Raw genomic sequence first — 21,711 nt, 5'->3', positions numbered from 1 at the left:
CATATTAAAGACTTAGGAGCACCAAAATATTCCCTTGGAATCGAAGTTGCCCGATCTGACAAGGGAATTTCCCTTAGTCAGCGGAAGTTCATTCTAGAAATCATATCAGAAGCAGGTCTGTCAGGATGCAAGCCAGTTGTAATTCCTATAAAGCAAAACACTAAGTTGACCACCGCAGATTATGATAAGGGAATATCTCGAAGTGATGATCCCCTACTTAGTGATCCGTCAGGCTATCAAAGACTTGTTGGGAAACTTATATACCTGACAATGACTAGACCTTATATCTCATATGCGGTTTAGACACTTAGCTAGTTTATGCATTAGTTGAAGTGTTCTCATTTGGATGCAGCTTTAAAGGTCGTAAAATATCTGAAGAAATGTCTAGGGCTTAGGATACTTCTTTCTAAGGAATGTGACATGAGGATGACAGCATATTGTGATGCAGACTATGCAATATGTTCGATTAGTCGAAGATCTGTCACTGGATATTGTATTAAATTGGGAGGATCTCTTCTATCTTGTAAAACCAAGAAACAAGCCACCGTGTCTCTGTCCTCAGTCGAAGCAGAATATCGAGCTATGGCCAAGGCCATTTGTCAAGTAGTTTGGATACGAGGATTGCTCAAGGATCTTAAAGTAGAAGTGCAAGGACCCACGAAGTTATATTGTGATAATGATGCGGCTCTTAAACTTGCATCTAATCCTATAGTGCATGAAAGAACCAAGCATATAGAAGTGGATTATCACTTCACATGGGAAAAGATCCAGGAAGGAGTAATTGAGACAAGAGGAATTGGGACAACGGAGCAACTAGCAGACTTGTTCACCAAGCCCCTATGTCAGAGACAACATGCATATCTATTAAACAAGCTAGGCGTCTTGGACATCTATAAGCCACCGGCTTGAGAGGGAGTGTTGGAAGATATGCGGATTACCCGATACGTTTTGATCTTAATTGATCATGATTATCTTGATTGATCACGATCTTCATATATATGTAAATTAAATATTATATCTAGATCTAGATTGATAGTCCAAATCATTTACTTCCTTATACAAAATAGAGCTTGTATTATATCTCTACATAATTGTACATTCAAAATACATTAGTGATAATACAGTAAAATCTCCTCACATCGATTTCCATTTTTCCTCTCTGGACTTCATCCATTCTTCCTTCACTTTTGCCTTCTTACAAACAGATTTGATGGGAAGGATTTTAGTTTTTGGAAGATGCAAATTGAAGATTATCTTTACCAGATGAATCTGCAATTGCCTTTATCTAGGGAGAAACCAGAGACGATGAAGCAAGCTGATTGGGAGAAACCAGAGACAATGAAGCAAGCTGATTGGGAGAAACCAGAGACGATGAAGCAAGCTGATTGGGATTTGCTAGATAGACGAGCTTTGGGTGTTATTTGGCTGACGTTGGCTCGTAACATCGCGTTTAACATCTTGAAGGAGAAAACCACTGCTGATTTGATGCAAGCCCTGTCAGATATGTATGAGAAGCCCACTGCGATCAACAAAGTCTGCTTGATGCGACGCCTGTTTAATTTGAAGATGAGCGAAGGTGTGTCAGTTGCAGATCATATCAATGAATTCAATGTGATTGTTAGTCAATCGAGTTCAGTTGAAATTAATTTTGAAAATGAGGTACGTGCTTTGATTCTGCTATCCTCATTGCCTAATAGTTAGAATACTACTATTACTGCTATTAGTAATTCCTCTAGGTCAACAAATTTGACGTTTGACGGGGTTCGAAATTTGATTCTGAGCGAAGATATTCGTAGAAGAGATTCTGGCGAATCTGTATCTACTGCTTTAGTCGGTGAAAATAGAGGAAGATCTGTAACACGTGTGGGTAATAGTAGTACTAATATGAACAGACGTAGTCAATCTAGGACTGCTAATGTTGTCTGTTGGAGCTGTGGCAAGAGAGGTTATCTTAGAAGGATTGCCTTAAGTTGAGGAATGAGAAGGGTGATGAAATTATGGTTGATTCTGTAGATAATGTTGCAGTTGTAGCAGATATTGCCGATTATGTCTTGTCTGTCACTAATGATTCATCGTTTGATGGATGGATTATGGATTCTGGTTGTTCTTTTCATGTCACACCAAATAGAAATTGATTTATCACTTATCAGTGCACTGATAGTGGTAAAGTCCGGTTAGGGAACAACGCTGAGTGCGATGTTGTGGGTGTTGGTGACGTTAAAATCAGAATGCATGATGGTATCGTGAGGACATTGACTAGAGTGAGGCATGTTCCAGAATTGAAAAAGAACTTAATTTCCTTGGGTGTCCTAAATATAGCTGGTTGCAGGTATTCTTCAAAAGGTGGAGTCCTGAAGATTGTTCGAGGTGTCCTGGTGATAATGAAAGGAATCAAGTACGATGGCCTGTATAAACTTCAAGGTGAGACAATGACAGGTTTCGCCCCAGAGACGTTGGATGCATCTATTCGAGAGTCTATGGACTGCTCGAAGAAGACCTGGAGGTTTATGCCGATGCACAAGTTTGATGTTGGTGTCAAGATCTTGCAATCAAGAGCTTTGATCGAGACGGAGACTAGTAAGTCGATCAAGCATGTGCGGACTGATAATAGCATGGAGTTCTACTCGGAGCTAGCAAATAAATTCTGCATGAAAGAGGGCATAGTGAAACATCGCACTAGTGCCGGTAAATCACAACAATTTGCATAATTGACAAAAATAACATTACTAGAGATGGCCCGAAAAATTATCTCTGATGCAGGTATTGCTAGGAGAATCCTAATTGATATGCTTAGTACGATGAACTGCCTGATGAATAGATCCCCATCATCTGCTATTGAATGGCGAACTCTTAAAGAAGTGTAGTTAGGTGACGTTGCTAGTTATTCTATTTTTAGAATGTTTGGTTGCCCGTGTTATTTTTAAGTGAGTGATGGTAAGTTTGATTGGAGGGCAATGTGCATATTCCATGGCTATCCACAAGGTGAGTGGAGCGATCAGTTGTGGTGCCCGGATATAAATTCACCTGTTAACAGCAGAGAAGTTATCCTTGATGAGTTTTCAGTACTTCTAGCTAGGAGTGTTTATGACAGTGTTAATACGGATCTGGACGATATTCAGCTTGAGGTGGAGTTACAACCAAAAACTCATGAGGTAGCGAGTATAGGTACTAGCAAAGTAATCGACACAGATGGTGCTCATAGCGAGGTGGAGCCTATAGAGCCAATGATTGTTATAATTGCTGATATTGACAAGGTATGTATTCGATCTCCTGATAGATATGGATGTAACAATGTTTTTACTTTATCTGCAGTTGAGGAGGTTGTGTCAGAAAATCCTTGCGAAGCAGTTAAAGGTGCATATGGAGTTGGTATGATGAGGTCCTCGGGTATGGCGAAGTTCAAGCAAGGCTTGAACTTGGATAATATCTGTGGCGATTGAGCCCATTGAGGACTATGTGAAAGTATTAGTAGAATTTGAATTTTTACAAAGCAATTGCACTATGGCTTAAACGTCAAGCCAATGTGGAGATTGTTAAAAAATTGTCTTGAGTTTAAGCTCGAAGCGAATTGCTGAATTTTGAAAATAAATTAATTTGAAATAAAGGGAGATGGGTATACAAATTAGTCTTCTTGATGGAGTTGGATGAACGAAACATAAAAGGAAAGCCGCGTGAAGTCCCTCTTCGTGAAGATTTGTTAAAGTGGTGGGCCCAAGGTCAAAAGTTTGACCTTGGACACACATGCACACTCCACGCCCAATGAAGAAGTCCCTGCACGTAGACAAAATAGGTGGGCCCAAGAATTTGACTTTTCTTGGGCACACACGTATTTCCTTTTTTGGCATGCACGAAGACCTACGTAAAAGAACCCTACGTAGAGAGGAGCCGCACGTCAGAGAAGCTTTTCGGACGTCCGCACCTCTTGCAGAAGCCCTACAAAGAGGATACGTACATGAAGACGCTGTTCTTATTTGACGTACGTAGAGCGTTTTCGTTCAAGCTTAAATGCATGATAATTTTGTGCCGTGAGTTTATCCCCAAGTGAGTTTGTTTATTTATAAACACTTGGGTTTGGGGTTAAATTAGGATTTGAGAAACACCGAGAGAGTGTTTGAATGACTTGAATATGTAATCTCCTTGTATCGCTTGATTTATAGTAAAATTCGATGTTGCTCTCCCAGTGGACGTAGGTCTTTACGACTTAACCATGTAAATCTGGTGTCCGATTTATATTCTTCTCTGTCTATATTATTGTTCGATCGCTCGCCCCATCGCAACATACATTCTGCTGGAGCCGAAACTGTTGCTGCGTCGAAGGATTGCTCACCTCCTCCGGTTGCATTTGTTGATGGACTGAACTGCAATGAGCAAATAGTTCAGTCAAGGGATGTCCCATCTTTTCTCAATCCTGATGATGCCCGGCAAATTCCTTGGATGAGCGAAGATCAATAAACTTTTCAAATGATTTTCATACAACTAAGTGAAACCCATCTCCAATCCTAAAGATTATGACATAAATGGACCTTTCTCCGCTTAGCGTGGCTGGCATAGCCAGAGTCTATTAAAATCTGTTTTCACACAAAAGGTGCCAAGCAGGACACTCCAAAGGCTTCGTTAACTTCCGAGAAAATGAATGACAACCTGGTGCGTATATATTAAACTGTTCTTTGGTTGATTTTTGCATGATATCGACCAAGCATAGTGGAAAGGGCAAACCGACATTTCGGGTCTTTACAGCATGCCGTCTCAAAACCCGAAGAATAAAGTAGCTCTGAAGCTGGGGGCTTTCATAACGATCATTCAAATGGTGTATTTGTGCCGCCAATGTGCACATACCGGAGTCTTTCATGTCCCGTCTATTGACAAGGAAGTCTCTTCTCAGTCATAGAAAGAGGAAGCATATGCTCTGTTCCGGCATTGATGTCTACGACACTAGATTACATGCTCCATGTAGTTCAAACCTTTTTTTTTTTTGTGTGTTTGACGGCCGGATTTATGCATCTTGGGCCCGAATTGTAGTTCAAACCTTTTTTTTGTGTTTGACAGCCAGATTTATGCATCGTGTGCCTGAGTTTTCAAAGAGAACATGCTCAAGATGTTACTCATTACCAGTTTTCTCAGTTACACAAGATGGAAGGGAATTTTGGCTGTGACATTGCTAGCAACAGAAAAGCTTCTTCAGAACAACAGTAAATCATACTGGGAAGGGCGTAACACCCTGTATCGTGCTAAACAAATGTCCGGATTAGGAATGACCAGCGCACCGGCATGGTCCCAGCAAGGCCTACATGGCCTTTGCCGGGCAGGGCCGAGCCGTTAGTAAAAAGGGACTTGATTGTTTCCTCTATATTAGATTTAATAAAATAATAGAAAATAGAAACCAGACCCGGACATAAATACATAATTTGCCTCGGCCCAACACGGACCGCGCACGGCCATAGGTAATTCATAGTAGAAATGTTGGGCAAAGTGCATATTATGGTCCTTAAGTTTCAGCATCTATGCGATTTGATCCTCTAATTTTTATTTCGTTAAATCAAGTCCTCTAACTTTCTACATTTGTGCAATATGGGTCCTTCAAGTTCTATTTTGTACAATCAAATCCTTTAACTTTTTGAATTGTGCAATCAAATCCTTCGGTCAACCACTTCGACTAAACCATCAATTAATCAATGACGTGACATTGTTTATGCGACACAAATAACAGGTGATGCTAATCTGCTTCCAAATGAGCACAAAGCAAATAGGAAAAACAAGAGAAAAGGAAATCGTAATGTGAAAGCATTACTTACAACAAGTAAACAATACACTTGATCACACAAATCAAAAAAGTTCAGAGGACTTAATTGCACAACATTAAAAATAGAAGATCAAATCGCACAAATGCCTAAACTTAGAGAGCTAAATCTGTACTTAATCCTCCAAATGTTTAGACTCATTTTGCAGATCCCATCGATGTCATTACAGTCCAATTTCTTTAAAAAATTCACACCTCTTTGATGAATATTACTGTTTGAAAACTGCAAGTCCGCCTAAGAATCAGCTGCAGAAGCGTCTTCATTGGCTTGTAAGAGGACGTTTAATGCCCTCATATACCAAAGTTTGGAATTTGCAAAGGTTTTCAGTTTCCAAATAGACTCAAGATGGATTCATAAAGAGATGAAAGCTCAAACTCTGCACTAAGTGAAAGCTCTTTGTTTGACATTGAATCTAAGACAGTGAAGGATTTGTACCTTCCACTGAATATTAACACAATCATGCAGATTTATCAATGATTATTTAGCCAAAAATCGGTACATAGCCCTACGCAGTACATCACTCAGTGAATGGTAGATCCTGTTCTGTGCAGCAGCAACTCAGCCTCAAAGGTAATAGAAGCGAAGCAGGGAAAGACAAAAGAAAACACAAGTCCTCATGATACAAAGTACGATCGAGGGCAATAATTATTTTCAGGTTTCACCTGATTAAAGAGTGAGGCTAAAACTGGTTTGGACACACTCTCTCAGTTCCATAGGTCAGGTAAGCTGCAACAGGATGCTCTAATGCGCCAAAATCTGGACAACATGTGCCTGTGAAAAATCTTCCAATGGAAACCCAAAAGTTCATCTGAAGATGGCATGAGTATACAACTGCTTGATTCCCATTTACACGAGCAGACCGAAGGCGAGATCTGTGTGTCACTTAAGGCTTGGCTGGGCCTTTCCCTTCTTGGTTTAGTGCATACTCTCTTTTCATCTCTTCCAAGACAGCATCATTTGTGCTGCCAAAGAACCCACAGAGAAGTGTCAGATATTGGGGGAATATCCATTTTTAACATTAACATGTATTTCTGCACAGATTAAGCCATTAAAGATGTTTCCTTGAAATTCAGTGGACAGCAACTGCTAGAAGAATTCTCTCTGTGGCAGTCTTGTGTCCTCATCTAATATTGAAAAGCCCTGAAATGAAACTTCTCAATCTTATCTTCCAGCTCCAAGTTCATTTCATTATGTTACTTTTGTACTATTGTCAATGAACTCAACATCAAGTTCTCCTGACTTCTCAGCACTTTAAGGAAAATAAGCGATGTCACTCCAATTGACTCAGCTTCAATAAACTCTACCTTGACCTGATGATGTAGATCTCATGTAATGTTCCAAAGTAAGTTTCACTATCTAGAATAGTAAAATCAAACCTTGGAAGTTTATCTTGCATTGATGTATATGAGCATATTTCTAAATTGACATCCCACATTGCATTAGGAAGAAAGCTTTCCCCAGCACGTGAGATGGCTCTTCGCCTGTGCATCGCCTATGCATCGTGCACACTGCATCCCACAACTCTACCACATAAGACAAGACTTTCGGGGGAATCATATTAGTATAACCACTTTCCTCCCATTCATACCATCATTGCCACTATAGGATAGAAACGACCGGGACTTCACAATGCCACATTCCGAGCAAATGAAATCCATACTTCCACTAGTGTTTAAACAACATATCACAGACAAATTAAAAGATTCTAAACCCCTTGCATCAAACGAAATCAGTGACTCAATGATATGCCCAAGATTGTCTTATTCCAACCACATTTTCAGTTTAACATAAACAAATCGTAAAATATATAAAGGGGGTAGTGTTAGTAACCGGTATATCCAGAGTAGTTGAACATGCTCGAGTATTAAATAGTAAATGGGCCAAATTCATTATCATTCCTGATACATTAAACCACCACCATCAAACCAAACCTTGCTAAGCGATCCCAAAAAAGTTGTGCAAACCACGTTTGGTACAAAGTCTCACAGCGAAACAGAAAAGGGTTTACTGAAGAGAACTTACTAGTGATGAAGGCAATCATTCAATTCTTTCGCTTGCTTGCGGCACTGCCAGACCACAGAAAAGGTTCTTCCCACGGCGCATTCCGCATACTTCGAAGCATAATAATCGCACTCTTTCAGAGCCTTCTGCTTCATCTTGCTGCGTAAAGCTGGACGCAAAAGAGGAACGCCGCGACGCGCTTTAGCCAGCCGAAGAAATTCGAAAAAAAAAAAAATGCAAACAACATAACACACATGTAGAACTCGAATTGTCTACAGAGAACCTTAAAATCTCCCTCTCTTCCCCATTGATCCATTACATAAAAAAGAAAACCGAAAGAAAATAAAAGCATTAATCAGACTAATCTACGGCTACAGCACACCCGAAAGAACGGCGAAGCCGCCTGCGCACTACCCAAAACCGCGCTTTGGTTTAGCTATCAGAAGCGATCACCGGTGACCCGATTGAGTTCAAATCATCGCCATCAAAATCCCAACCTTCCTTATCGTAAAGAGAAATTAAAACAAATGGGGGAGTGGGATCAAGGGGAGAACCTTCCTCGACTTTCTTCTTGACGTGGTTCTCGCGCGCCTCCTGAACGTAACCCATCGAGAGACGAGAAGGGTCTTCTTCTTGGAAATCGAAGGAGGAGGAGCAACGTCTGTCGGATTCAAAACTTCGCCGTAGGGAAAGGTGCGCGGAGGTAGAAGAAGCGAGACTGCGAGGGCCTGGGGTTTTGCGTTCCTTCGATTTTAACCAAACGGGCCTCCTTTCCTGCTCTCCGTCTACGCCGTCGTTTCTTGTGCTAGCTTTAACATTGGGACGTTAGTTAACATTATTAATAACGGTTAATACCATGAAAAATCAAAAATTGGTATACTTATGACAAATTCACTTGAATCTAATTTTTTTACCGTATAAAACCTTGGACCGATATATTCATGGTAAGTTTACTCACTATTAGTTTCCATTTAATTGAATTAATAATACAAAAAAAAAAAAATCACAATGAGAGTAAAATTTCAAGTTAATATACACTTGATGATAAATTTAACAAAAATTAATGAAGGATAAATTTTTCATGGTGTACTAATTTAGGACTTTTTATTATAAAAAATCAGTTTTTGGTAAATTCATCACAATTACACTAATTTATAATTTTTTTGTAGTATTAATCTTATTAATAATTAAATTCTCAAATATTTTATTGCAGTGGAAATTTTAAGTTATCCTTAGCGTGAATGATTCAAAGTATTTTTTTCTAAAGGATAATCATTTGTATCACTTAAAAAATTAATCAATAGAAAATATTCTCATTATTGCTAATAATTTTGTCCAATCATTCATTCATTTTTGTGAAAGATATAAACGATCATTTTTATGCAAATATTTTTCAAATCACTCATTTTTCGTTAAAAAAATGATGAATTTATGATTAAACCATAATTAAAGTCTCTTTCAAAATTAACAATTACCCCCATAAATTAAGGCACGAATTGACTTCCTGGCACATCAAATGCAGATTCCGTGCAGATGTTTTGTGAGATGTTGAATCAGTTCCCTCGACAAAACCAAGGCTCCATTTGTTTCAATTTCTCTAAATACGATTGCTCATATCTCTTAAAATAATTAGTCATTAAAATATATTTTCATTATTGACAGTAATTTATACTTAGATATTTTTGTAGACAGAAATTTTATTTATTTATTTATTTTTATAAGCAATAAAAGTAATCATTTTTTAGGATTATGTTTTTCAAATCATTTATTTCCATACAACAAGTGGAGAGAATTGAGAAGCGGCTGAGTCAACACGGCCGAAGCATCGTTCGTTCGAAGTTTTCTGACCTAATCCTGCGCCCGGCGGCCCTCGGAGTTACTTGGGCTCTCGCCGGCTCAAGCCCAATTGGCCCAAAGGGCACTGTTGGGCTAGCTTCGATAAGGCCATACGTTAGGAGGTCTAATGGGCTTACCGAAATTGGTAAGATGGGTTGAATCAGGCCCAATCTTAGAGCCCCGACCCACTCAATTCGATCACGTCTAATATCAAAACACGCCCAGGCGCCACTCGAAAAGGAATTGTAGCTCTCTTCAAGCTCGGAAATAAATCATTTCAAATCGGAGCAATTTTACATGAAAAAAATATATTTGAAGAGCAAAAAATTCATCATACCAAACGAAAATAAAAAATTTCCTTTTTCCCATCTTTTGGCATTATAGATTTAAATGACATTTGATGGGAATGGAACTTTCTCCATCAACCCCGATTTATAGACGTTTGACAGTTCAAATACACAAGTACATCATTGGTCCCCCTTGTACTAATATCCTTTTCTCATAGTGATTTTGATTGGTGAATTATTCAATACACAATTGGAGCTATGGCACGCATCTTGCAACACGGTTTCTCATTGATTTTATATATACTTAGGGTATGTTTGATAATCTTTTTATTCTCAAAAATATTTTTTTTTCATTTTTATTCCTAAAAATAAAAATAGTGAACATTTTTTACTTTTTTGTTTCTGTTCATATTTTATTCCTTTTTCCCAACTTTTGGCATTATAGATTCAAATGACATTCGATGGGAATGGAACTTTCTCAATCAACACTGATTTATAGACGTTTGATGGTTCAAATACACAAGTACATCATTGGTCCCCCTTGTACTAATATCCCTTTCTTATGACGATTTTAAATTGGTGAATTACTTAACATGCAATTGGAGCTATGGCGGACATCTTGCAACACGGTTTCTCATTGATTTTATATATACTTAAGATACGTTTAATAACCTTTCTATTTTTAAAAATAATTTCTATTTAGAAATATTTTTTTCATTTCTATTCCTAAAAATAAAAAAGTGAACTTTTTTTTTACTTTTTGTTTTTATTCAAAATCTATTCCTTCCTTGGCCACTGTATTACTAAACATCAAGTTGAGAATTCGATTGCACAATTGAAAGCAATCGACGAATTTAACTTCACAAAAAAAGAAAAAAAAAAGAATTAGAGGGCCAAGTTTTTCCATAATGGTCGAGTCAAGTTCGAGGGTCAAAGACCCAGCGGAGCGAGATGGAGCGGCTACGACCTCCCACACAACCGTAAGTCTGCCGCCCACCACGCGTCGCCCCACTATTGGACTTTCCGCCTCCCCCATTTTTTCAATATTTTTTTCCTTTCCCCCTATAAAAGGCCCTCCTCCGCTTTCCGGTCCTCCTCATTTCCGCCTCTCTGCACGTCTCTCGCTCACCTCCGAACGAGAGAGTCCCAATCATTCGCAGCTTCGCAGGTACTTTCTCTCTCTCTCTCTATCTGCCTTTCTTCCTCTTCCTCGGATCGAGCTGTTCGATGTCGGTTCTGAGCTCTCGGGTCCTTCCTTTTTTCGGGGGGGAAAGAGCTGCGATTGAGATCTGTCGTTGTCGCGCGTTCGCGATCGGTCGATTTGTTTGTGCCTTTTCGGCGGGCTCCTGTTTGATTCGATCGGGCCGCAGTTTCGCGGCCTTAGCGGCGGCGCGTACGGGTCTCGGCGGGGTTCGAATTGAAAGGGATTCTCGTTCTGATCTGTTAACTCCCTCCCCCAAAAGAAGCCCTAGCTGATGCTCCTGTCGATTGGGATCTGTTGAAAATCTGGTTTTGACGGCAACTGATGGGTTTGGACTCCGGGGGACGACTTTGTCGGGGCCGCGAAAGGGCGTCGGGAAATGAATCTGCCGGAGATGGAGAGCGTCTGGAGTGCGAATTAGTGTAGTCGGGTTTTGCTTCCTTTTTTATTTCTTGAGCAAGTCGAGCGCGGATTCGATCTGTTTGCTTCGTAGGATGATCTTGGGCAAGAAAAGGATTTTTTTTTTTTTTTTTGAAAAAGCAGAACATGGGTTTGTATGGTTTAGGATTTAAATGAGATATTCCTGATACCTAGCTGACGAATGCATACGAGGGGGAGAGAAGAGGGCTCCTAGCTTGGGAGTGGTGCTCCTAGCAGTATGTAGCCGGATGATTGGTGATTAATATATCGAGTATATGCTATTTTATTAATCTTTTAGAGAGATTATAAGCTCTAGAGATGTTGGGTCGTCGTATTTTCTTGACACGTCCCATATTAAGATTTTTTTTTTTTTTTCTGATGCCTAATGCGTTCAGTAACTCCTTCTTTACACCATCCGGTCTCATTGCGGTTGTGTTTGCTGATAACGTTGGTATAAATGATCCTTTGCTGTGTTTGGTTAGAGAAGTAACTCTTGAATCACTGGATGGTCTCTTTGTGGCCTTGAGTTAACTTTTACATCTTATTAGCGCTCTCAGAGATGGTGTTTGCTTATTCCACGTTGCAGCTTTTGTAATTTGATCAGCACGTTGAAGATGGCGGCAGCTGATTCTTCACGCGAGGAAAATGTGTACATGGCCAAGTTGGCTGAACAGGCCGAGCGTTACGAGGAAATGGTGGAATTTATGGAGAAAGTGGCCAAGACGGTTGATGTCGAGGAGCTTACTGTTGAGGAACGTAACCTCCTCTCCGTGGCATACAAGAATGTGATTGGTGCCAGGAGGGCTTCATGGAGGATCATCTCTTCCATTGAGCAGAAGGAAGAGAGCAGGGGAAATGAGGACCATGTTGTGATTATCAAGGAGTATAGGGGGAAGATTGAGACTGAGCTCAGCAAGATCTGTGATGGCATTCTCAATCTCCTTGAGTCGCATCTCGTTCCATCAGCCTCATCTGCTGAGTCAAAGGTGTTCTATCTGAAGATGAAGGGTGATTACCACAGGTACTTGGCTGAGTTTAAGGCGGGAACTGAGAGGAAGGAGGCTGCTGAGAGCACCTTGTTGGCTTATAAATCTGCTCAGGTGGGTATTTATTTTCTGCTTGCCTCATTAAATCATAATTGCTTTTTATTTGCTTCCATCTCCCATTGGCATTTGGTTGTGTTTAATACTCGCATAATAATAAGAAATCTGATTGTCGTTTGTTTGATGTAGGATATTGCTTTGGCTGAGCTGGCTCCCACTCACCCTATTAGGCTTGGACTTGCTCTTAACTTCTCTGTGTTCTATTATGAAATTCTCAACTCACCTGATCGTGCCTGCAGTCTGGCTAAACAGGTAATTTTTGTTGAACCTTTTGAACCAGATTGGAATGAGATATAGGCAGCATTATGAGATAGAGTTAATGTCACACCAGAAATATTTCTGCTCATTTAAAGTATTAGTTTGTATTTGATGTTTAATCCGCTCCATTTTGGACCTCAATCCTTCCATTTCAATCGTCATCCTTTCCATTTCTCAAAATGCATTAATTGTTTGGCAGGCATTCGATGAGGCTATCTCCGAGCTAGATACATTGGGTGAGGAATCATACAAGGACAGCACATTGATTATGCAACTTCTCCGAGATAACCTAACACTCTGGACTTCTGATGTCACGGTCTGAGTCTCTCTCTCTCTCTCTCTCTTAAACGCACACATGGATATGTGAACACATATCCATCATTCACACTTCCATAGTACTTGTCCATTCACAGTGCACTATCTCATATGTTACATGGAACTACAGGATGTTGTTTCTCAGGTGAGGCATTTTTCACCCACACACACACACTGGCTGCTTTTTGCATGGTGCTCTGGTTGGGTCAAGTTCACTAATTTGGCACAATAGCAATTAATCTACTGTCTCAATTAGTTTAGTAATTTCTGATTAATTTGCTGCTGAATTACTGTTCACCAATGTTTCTTGATTGCACTTAATCCTAGTTATATTGCCTATTTTAGTGCCATGCCAGATTATATGAGAGAATTGAAATTTTGAGGTTGATCATGCTAAATAACACCTGACCCATTCTTTGAGTGATAAAGCATATCAGTGTAGCCTGACAATGATTCGTTATGTTTCACTATTTTAACTATTATGTCCTCGGTTTCAGGATGAAGCTGGAGATGAGATCAAGGAATCTTCAAAAAGGGAGTCTGGTGAGGGGCAGCCACCACAGTGACGAGCTCCATTCGAAGATGGCTTCTCTGTACTTTAAGACTGTGAACTCTTATGTAGGCAGCGCTTTGTTATAACATCATTTGGTCAGCACCATGATCTTAGTACTTGCACTGCTTTTGGGTGAAAGTATTATGGGACTGTGTACTTTTCTCTGGTTAGTTATGGGAAGAGATTGACTTGATGCAGTGCTCTGTTTTGTCTCGTGGTAGTGATGTCAGTGGTTTTCTTATTGTGAAGTGAATAATTCTATAGACTCACACTACCAATGGTTCACAAAGTGATTGTGGTAGACATATGTCGAGTGCTTTAATTGGTTCGCCGGTTCATGTCAAATGCTATCACCTTTTGCCACAGCACTCTGTGAATCTTCTTGCTTTGGTAGAATTAGTGTCTCTGGTATAACTCTTCAGCTAAAGTTCATACATCTATTGCTTGCTTGCAATATTGAACAATTGTCACCAAAAAGAGAAAAATTGAAGTGTAGCATTTAATTTTCCCTTCATTTTGTGCCTGTCGCTGTTGGTGCTTCTGGTATTCTTTTAAAGTCTCAGCGTTGGAAGAGGCATCTTGGGTTGGCATCTAGGGCAAATTGTCCCTAGTGGGTCGTGCGGAATTTTATACCATTCTCTCTCCATTGGAAATCCCTTTTTGGCTTCATAAAAGAAATTAAAGTCTCGATAATCAAGGTTCTTGTTGAATATTATTATTTGGATTTGTTGAATTTTCAAGACATTAATTGTTTATAGCGCGAGAGCAATCATTATGTTAGAGCCGCAAAAGTTTTCTTAATTCGATGTTTAATTGGAGAATATAGTGTTTGCCCTAGTCATACTTCCACCATCCGTTGCCACTAGCCAGTACGAGTACCAGGATCAGATTCGCTGGAGGGGACAGCTGACAAAGTGGAAAAGAGTGATTTACCAATTGATGCGCTAGAAGTGCTTCTTTTCCCTATAACTATTATAAAGGCTAGCACACTTGTCATCGCGCTTTTCCATTTGTAAAACTGCCCATCGCATTTTTATCAAGAATTTTGGTGTGAAACTATATTTGCGAAATGACATCTCTTAGACAGTAAGTTCAAAACATAAAAGTAACCTTTATGCTGACAATTTTATGGATAGAACATTACTTCCAAATGAAACTAAAGCGAAAAATCAGCGCATATGATGAAGACGATCGTCTTTCCAAAAATCAGTGGTAAAATGAACGCTGCACTAAAACTGAAAATTACTCGCAGTTTTGTTAAAACTAGTGTCGTCAAAATTGTATTGAAAATCAAACTGGATCATCAAATGGCACTTGACTGAAATGACCAAGGCCTGATTGAAGTTAGATAGATCGACTGAAACTCTTCTCCAAAGCCGGACTCGGTTGAGTGGGCCTGCATGTTTCCGAAAGCACCGTTTCAAAGGAAGAATAACATCATGCCCTTTGGCTTTTTAGATTACTAGAATTTGACTCCTGCAATCGACACCCCCTTATTTTGTTTTCTTAACATTTCAACTTTTTCTAGTTGCTAATTAATTTGTTTCGATTATACATTTATTGTTGAAAGGACAATGCACCAATTTTTTTTTTCAAATATCAAGAGGCACATTACAAAAACTTTGAAAACCTTGGAGGTACATTACAAAATGTTTAAAACCTCAGGGGGTTAAATTTTGATGAGTTGAAAAATCTAGGTGGTCCATCCCCGATGGACAACGCTAGTCATGTAATAGCGTAACAAGTTAAGACTAGAATTTTGGCTGAAGTCAACGTTAAATAACACATTAAAATAGATTTTGAAATGTTAGGATGGCCATTGCAAAAAATTGAAACAATAACGACCAAACTACCATAATCCAAACATTTATACAACATATTGTAATTCGGTTGTGATTTGGCCATGAATAAGTCGTCGACGTCCTCGTATGCAAATCAACCGCTTTTCGAAAGGTCTTTTCAAAGGGAGACGAGTGGTCATAACTCACATCTAATATTGTACAAGCGAAAAACAGATTGTGATGCTCATTAGTTTTTTAATAATCATACATAATTGGATGACTTAATCGGTTCAGCGGTACCTGACCATCCCGATATGAGGACTATTCAACTAGGCACGGTTCTAGTTTTTTGTGCAACCTTTTGATCATTTTTCTTTTGTGTGCTCAATTAAAATGACTGGCAACCCAATTCATTTTCCAGCGATTCATTTAAAAACATGGATGTTCCAAAATGTACAAGGAAAAATTATTACACGAATACAATATATGTACTATCAAATTTAGCGGGCCGTAACGGAATTCGCATGAAATTCAAAACTTGACAATTTGAATTCATTTATATATATATATATACACACACGTGTGTGTGTGGGGTATGTTTGAATCGTTAGATAATTACTTAAGGAAAAAGTTTATAGTCTCGTTGATTATTGGTTATCCAACGTAATCTCATCACATAAGAAGAGTTGAAGCTCCCATAAAAGTAAAGTGTTCCTTATTTTAACGTGTAGGTGCGAGCACCCTATACTCTCACTCAGTAATATCTTTTTTCTTTATTGTACATCCACGTGATCGTGAGATTTGGATGAGAATTTAGATGAAGTTTTTTAAAGACTTGGCTCGATCCGATTCCCCTGATAATTACTCACGGAGAGGGCCGATAGTCCGAATCCCAGTCTTTTAATCCCCGTTACGGAATCTTTTGCAGAATTTTATGGCCACGGTGGGGGAGGACATATATAGAGCCTCAAGAAAAGCAACAAATTCCACTTCCAAAGATTTCATTATAAAATCCCGGACGCCACGCTCGCTGCCGCGGCACTACCTTCACGCCTACACTCCCGAGGCTCCTCCTTTTCTTGCTGTCTTCTTCCACACAACCCCTCCTTGGCTCCCCCCCTAAAACCCCATTTGCTCGCCGCTCATGTCTACCCTCAGTGCCGTCATCGCTTGGTCCGCCATCTTCAACCCTTTTCTTGAATCCCTTCTTCTTCTTCTTCTTCTTCTGAGTTGGAAAGTGAATGTTTTTCCTTTCTGGGTCGTCAAGAAATGAGTGTTTGAACTCGGTTTCTTTCAGGGGCTCAGGCGAAGATGGGCAGCTTGGGCTCGGAGACAACGAGGAGAAGGACTGTGTCTGCGACATCAGCGCTCTCTACCCTCACGAAGTTCGCTCCGTCGTCGCCGGGAGCCGAAACTCTCTCGCCATTTGCGAGGATGGCCAGGTCCTTTTTTAATATTCTCCTTTTATTTGTTTTTCGTCGAAATCTGCTCGCGATTAGTTTCTTGTTCTTTAGCTCCCGTCTTTATTCTCAGCTGACGACCTATGACCCACGACACCTTAACGCGACTTTACTTCGGGAAAACGGGAAAAACGTGATTACTTGATGGGAGATGATTAGCTTTGGCACGATTTCATCGTTTTGGCTTCTCCTGTTTATCATTTCAATTATTTTTTTGGGTTTTAGTTATTTGTTGAGCGGTTCTTGTTTGGCCAAGATTTTGAAGTATGATAGCCTGATGTGTCCTTGCTTTTCTTTTCCCTGTGTTTTTTTGGATTTCAGTTGTTTACATGGGGTTGGAACCAGAGAGGGACTCTTGGGCATCCGCCAGAAACCAAGACTGAGAATACCCCAAGCCAGGTTAAAGCTCTTGCCAATGTCAAGATTGTTCAGGTATTGAACAGTGTCTACCATGAAAGCCGGCTTAGCCAATTTGATTCACATGAAATTGTCTTCCGGGTGGTTAACGTTGCTCTTCTGGTTCCGATTTTTAGGCGGCTATTGGTGGTTGGCATTGTCTTGCTGTTGATGATCAAGGTCGTGCTTACGCATGGGGTACGATACTTGCCTCTATGTTCTTAAGCTCTTCATTTGTACCATGCACAAAATGTGGTCGTTTGACCAGTGGGATGCAGCCAATCAAAATATGAACCGTAGAAACTGCGAATGTTGGTATTTTGAACTTCAATCAATGGAAGGCTATGTTTTGTAGGTGGGAATGAGTATGGACAGTGTGGTGAAGAACCTGGGAGGAAAGATGACACTGGGAAGCCCTTGAGAAGGGATATTGTGATTCCCCAACGCTGTGCTTCCCAACTCATAGTTCGCCAGGTGATTCATGGAACCTTGCAATCATGTTATGGTGAAATCCCCAAATTGCTAATACTTGTCTATAGTAGCTAGGGGTTTTATAGTTGTCGACTTTGCGCATTTAGTGCGGTTCAATTTCTTGCTATTGTGAATATCTGGGGTTATAAGAAGCTTGAACCCATATTTTGAATAAGCTAATGATATGTAAGAGCTTAGAAGAACCATCCACAGTTCGGTATCTTGACCATTCCGTCTGACAGAACTTTTACAGTTAGGATATATCCTCTAAATTAGTCTCAACTTTCACTAATGCACAGATTTGATTAGACAACCCAGTGATGATGGATTATGGCAAGATGGACAACAACAACCCCCCCTCCCGCGCCTTTTTTTTATGTCTACTTGAGCAGTGATGTATGACTATGACCCTCAAATACTACATATCATCCTTTAGGAAGTGAAAGAAATCTTTCTTAACAACTTTCCTAGGGCCTTAATTCTTGATTTTCTCTTGAGCTTCTGAGCCATTTCTACATGTGCCAGTCACAAGGTATGTGACTGTTTTCAAGTGCTTCTTTTCTAGGTGGCCGCTGGAGGTACCCACTCTGTGGTACTTACACACGATGGACAAGTATGGACGTGGGGTCAACCATGGCCACCAGGTGACATGTATGGTTTGCATTGGCCTAATTACTTGGACATTTCAATGGTTCTTTCAGTTAATTGTTTTTCAGGCATGGTAGCTTCCTTCTCGGATTCATCTGATAATTACTTGTCTTCACAGAAAACAGATTTCTGTTCCAGTGCGAGTACAAGGTCTTGAAAAGGTAAGGCTTATTTCAGTTGGTGCATTTCACAATATGGCCCTTCAAGAAGATGGAACTTTGTTGGCATGGGGTAATAATGAGTATGGACAACTTGGCACTGGTGACACTCAACCTAGATCTCAGCCTGTCATTGTTCATGGGCTCGCTGGTCTTACTCTGGTTCGTACTAATGATATTTTTGCTATTTTGTCTTTGCTTTCAGTGTTTTCTGCTAAGCTTACCGATGAATGCCATCTCGTATCATCTTTCACTTGCTAAACTGAGGGTCCATCTTGTTGCCATTGTGGAAGAACAGGACACTGATTTGACAGTGTTTTAGACATGAAAACTACTGCAAATGGTTTTACCATTAGAAGACACTATGAATCCTAAAAGCTTTATGAACTTTTTGTGTGTACCGCTTTAACTCTGGAATTATAACATCTTGTCGATGTTCTGATAAATTAGTCTAGGTAACTCGTCATTTTTAATGTCCTCATTTTTTCAGTTTACTGGATGAACAGTACATTTGTGCGCATAAACTGTTACCAGTTGTCATTATAAGCCACTGTTTGGAATGAAATAGTGACTTTCTGTACTGCTGCTGCTTAGGTTGATATTGCTGCTGGAGGATGGCATTCTACAGCGTTGACAGATGATGGAGAGGTAAGAATCTGCAGTGATGAATTTCTTGGCATGGCTCTGTTATCCGCTCTGTATTTCTACTGTTTTTTTAATGACTTTTAGGTGCTAATAGCATTTGTTTTGGCATAGTTGAGGTGCCATATGAATTATTGCCTAAAACGAGTTCTAATTCCAAATGAGGTTTGACCATTTAGTACTTTGCCATATAATTATCTCTAGATAGAGGAGCTCTGTCTAGTGCACATGAATAGCCAATGTATGCTTACACATATCAGAATCTGGCTTCAACTTATGCTGCAAAATTTCCTGTAACGTCCATGTGCTTGTCTGTGATTGTAAAGTCTTATAGGGACAGTTTGATCTTTTGATACTTACTCCTGGGCTGGTAAAATTGACGGTGTTTTTGGTGCACATGTCCTTGCAGGTATATGGATGGGGAAGAGGTGAACACGGGAGGCTTGGTTTTGGAGATAATGATAAGAGCAGTAAGATGGTTCCCCAGAAGGTCCATCTCCTGACTGGGGAAGACATTATTCAGGTAATATTCCATATGCATCCTGTTGTGTTAAAGCATCTGATCCGTACCTACCTGTCATAAATTTCTTTTGTAGTTGTGCCATGAGTTTAGAAATGTTGGTTGAGAGCATACATGAAATCATATTTTGGTGCAACCTGCCCGGTTAAGTTAATGCGTAGAGCCTTTTTCGTCCAAAAAGTAGTCAATTCAACTGGCATATCTCTAGACAACTCAATCCCTGAATATTCCTCGTAGTAATTAAAGTAGACAGTAATCCAAAAGCACCATAAAACCAACGCATCGGTCAATGACCTCATATTCGGCGTTTGAATTTATGGTGATGTGACCAAACCCAGTGGAAATGGCAGAAGAAGAGATGTGGGTGCAAACAGAAAATTTGCAATCTTTCGGGAAAACCCCGCCAGTGTCTGAGAAAACCTGCCTGCTAAAACCTGAACTCCCTTTTCTGTAGGGATATAAAGTGGGAGATGGACAGTCTATTTAAATGAACTATTCTTAATTTGCATTCATTGTGCATAAGGACCAAGTATTTGCTGGCATGATTTGTTGCTTGGAAGCTCAAGAGATTGTGCTTGCTTATTAAATTTTCTTGGATATTTCACTTTCTCGCTGTCACTCTCATTGTTCTGAGATATACTTGCTATACAAACACGACAGTTTTTTATTTGGGGCCATAACCTAGACATTGTTTTATTTATCTATGATTTAGGTGTCTTGCGGGGGCACACATTCAGTCGCATTAACACGTGATGGGCGTATGTTTTCGGTAAGTTTCTTGGCACTTGATTTATCATAGTGTGAGAATGTTGCAGAATGATAATGTAAACTTCAACATCCTTGGACTCCTGATCTTTTTTTTTTCTTTTCCGAGGCTTTCATCTTGCGTGGCATGCGCGTGATGATGATTATAAAACTTCCTTAATATGACGATCGATTTCATGAATGTAGTTTGGTCGAGGTGACCATGGGCGCCTTGGGTATGGAAGGAAAGTGACGACAGGCCAGCCAGGGGAGGTGCCGATAAATCTGCCCCCTCCGGGAAATCTCAATGGGACTGAAGCTGAAGGGAGTTGGGTTGCCAAGCTTGTTGCCTGCGGAGGACGGCATACCCTGGCGATTGTGGAGTGGCAGACTCACGAAACCAAGTAATATGCATATTCCAGGGTTACCTAGTCATCTGTAGAAATCGGGAAACAAAGATGATTCCCAGATTAATACTGAAAATGCCGACGTGTAAGATACACAAAACATGTTCCTCCCCCAGTCTTGATATCAAGGATATTAAGGGTGTGATTTTCAAATAATATGTCGTGGTGGCGGTGGTGATGATGCTCTAGGCGTGTTTTTTCTTTGAATGATTTGAATTTATACACTAGTTTTGTTCATGATGAAGTGATCGTATTCTAGTTACCACAATATGCTCAACCGAGGCTGCCTTTGGTATATTATATCGATAATGCATAATGCGGAAGAGTCCAAATGATGAAACCCTTCAATTAGGATCTTTCTGTCAGATTATGTAGCAATAAATCTTGAATAATATGGAATGTCAAGTCACAAAATATCATATTTTGAGCAGGATGCCTTGACTTGTTGGAACACCCGATTAGAACTTACCAGCTAGAGTTTTGAGCTCCAGCCGCAAATTCAATCTGATCAGCTCAAGAATCGGGCCATGTCTGGGGACTAATCACGGCTCGGAATCAACACGATGACCATAGCATAATGGTACCCATTAATTGATCGTGAAAGCTGGAGTTCCATCTCAGCCACCCCTGATCGATCGAAGCAAGATGAATGGAATCTGTCGACTTGCGTGCGAGCCCGTGTCAAAGTACGAGGAATTTAAGTCGCTGGTAA

At 40.0% G+C, this 21,711-nt stretch overlaps 3 protein-coding genes across 3 annotated transcripts; 2 read left to right on the top strand and 1 right to left on the bottom strand.

Annotated features, from left to right (window-relative positions):
- Positions 1-6,246: 6,246 nt before the first annotated feature.
- LOC104422093 (uncharacterized protein DDB_G0275933) lies at positions 6,247-8,542 on the bottom strand. Its single transcript, XM_010034323.3, has 3 exons — positions 8,354-8,542; positions 7,821-7,968; positions 6,247-6,760 (listed from the first exon to the last, which is right to left on the bottom strand). The coding sequence occupies exons 1-3, from the start codon at positions 8,406-8,408 to the stop codon at positions 6,682-6,684; spliced, it is 282 nt and encodes a 93-aa protein (XP_010032625.1). The 5' UTR covers positions 8,409-8,542; the 3' UTR covers positions 6,247-6,681.
- A 2,452-nt stretch (positions 8,543-10,994) lies between these two features.
- LOC104422092 (14-3-3-like protein A) lies at positions 10,995-14,132 on the top strand. The gene is made up of 5 exons (XM_010034322.3): positions 10,995-11,090; positions 12,130-12,643; positions 12,776-12,898; positions 13,104-13,220; positions 13,717-14,132. Exons 2-5 carry the CDS (start codon positions 12,158-12,160, stop codon positions 13,783-13,785), a joined length of 795 nt encoding a protein of 264 aa, XP_010032624.1. The 5' UTR covers positions 10,995-11,090; positions 12,130-12,157; the 3' UTR covers positions 13,786-14,132.
- A 2,420-nt stretch (positions 14,133-16,552) lies between these two features.
- On the top strand, positions 16,553-21,239 carry LOC104422091 (ultraviolet-B receptor UVR8). The gene is made up of 11 exons (XM_010034321.3): positions 16,553-16,726; positions 16,851-16,995; positions 17,335-17,445; positions 17,547-17,607; positions 17,765-17,883; positions 18,446-18,531; positions 18,647-18,848; positions 19,281-19,334; positions 19,738-19,851; positions 20,561-20,617; positions 20,800-21,239. Exons 1-11 carry the CDS (start codon positions 16,698-16,700, stop codon positions 20,998-21,000), a joined length of 1,179 nt encoding a protein of 392 aa, XP_010032623.1. The 5' UTR covers positions 16,553-16,697; the 3' UTR covers positions 21,001-21,239.
- The last annotated feature ends 472 nt before the right edge of the window (positions 21,240-21,711 follow it).

The sequence above is a fragment of the Eucalyptus grandis genome, chromosome 10 (assembly GCF_016545825.1).
Source record: "Eucalyptus grandis isolate ANBG69807.140 chromosome 10, ASM1654582v1, whole genome shotgun sequence".
Taxonomy (NCBI): domain Eukaryota; kingdom Viridiplantae; phylum Streptophyta; class Magnoliopsida; order Myrtales; family Myrtaceae; genus Eucalyptus; species Eucalyptus grandis.
Note: the sequence above shows the minus strand (reverse complement) of the source record. Positions and strands in the feature narration are given on the sequence as shown.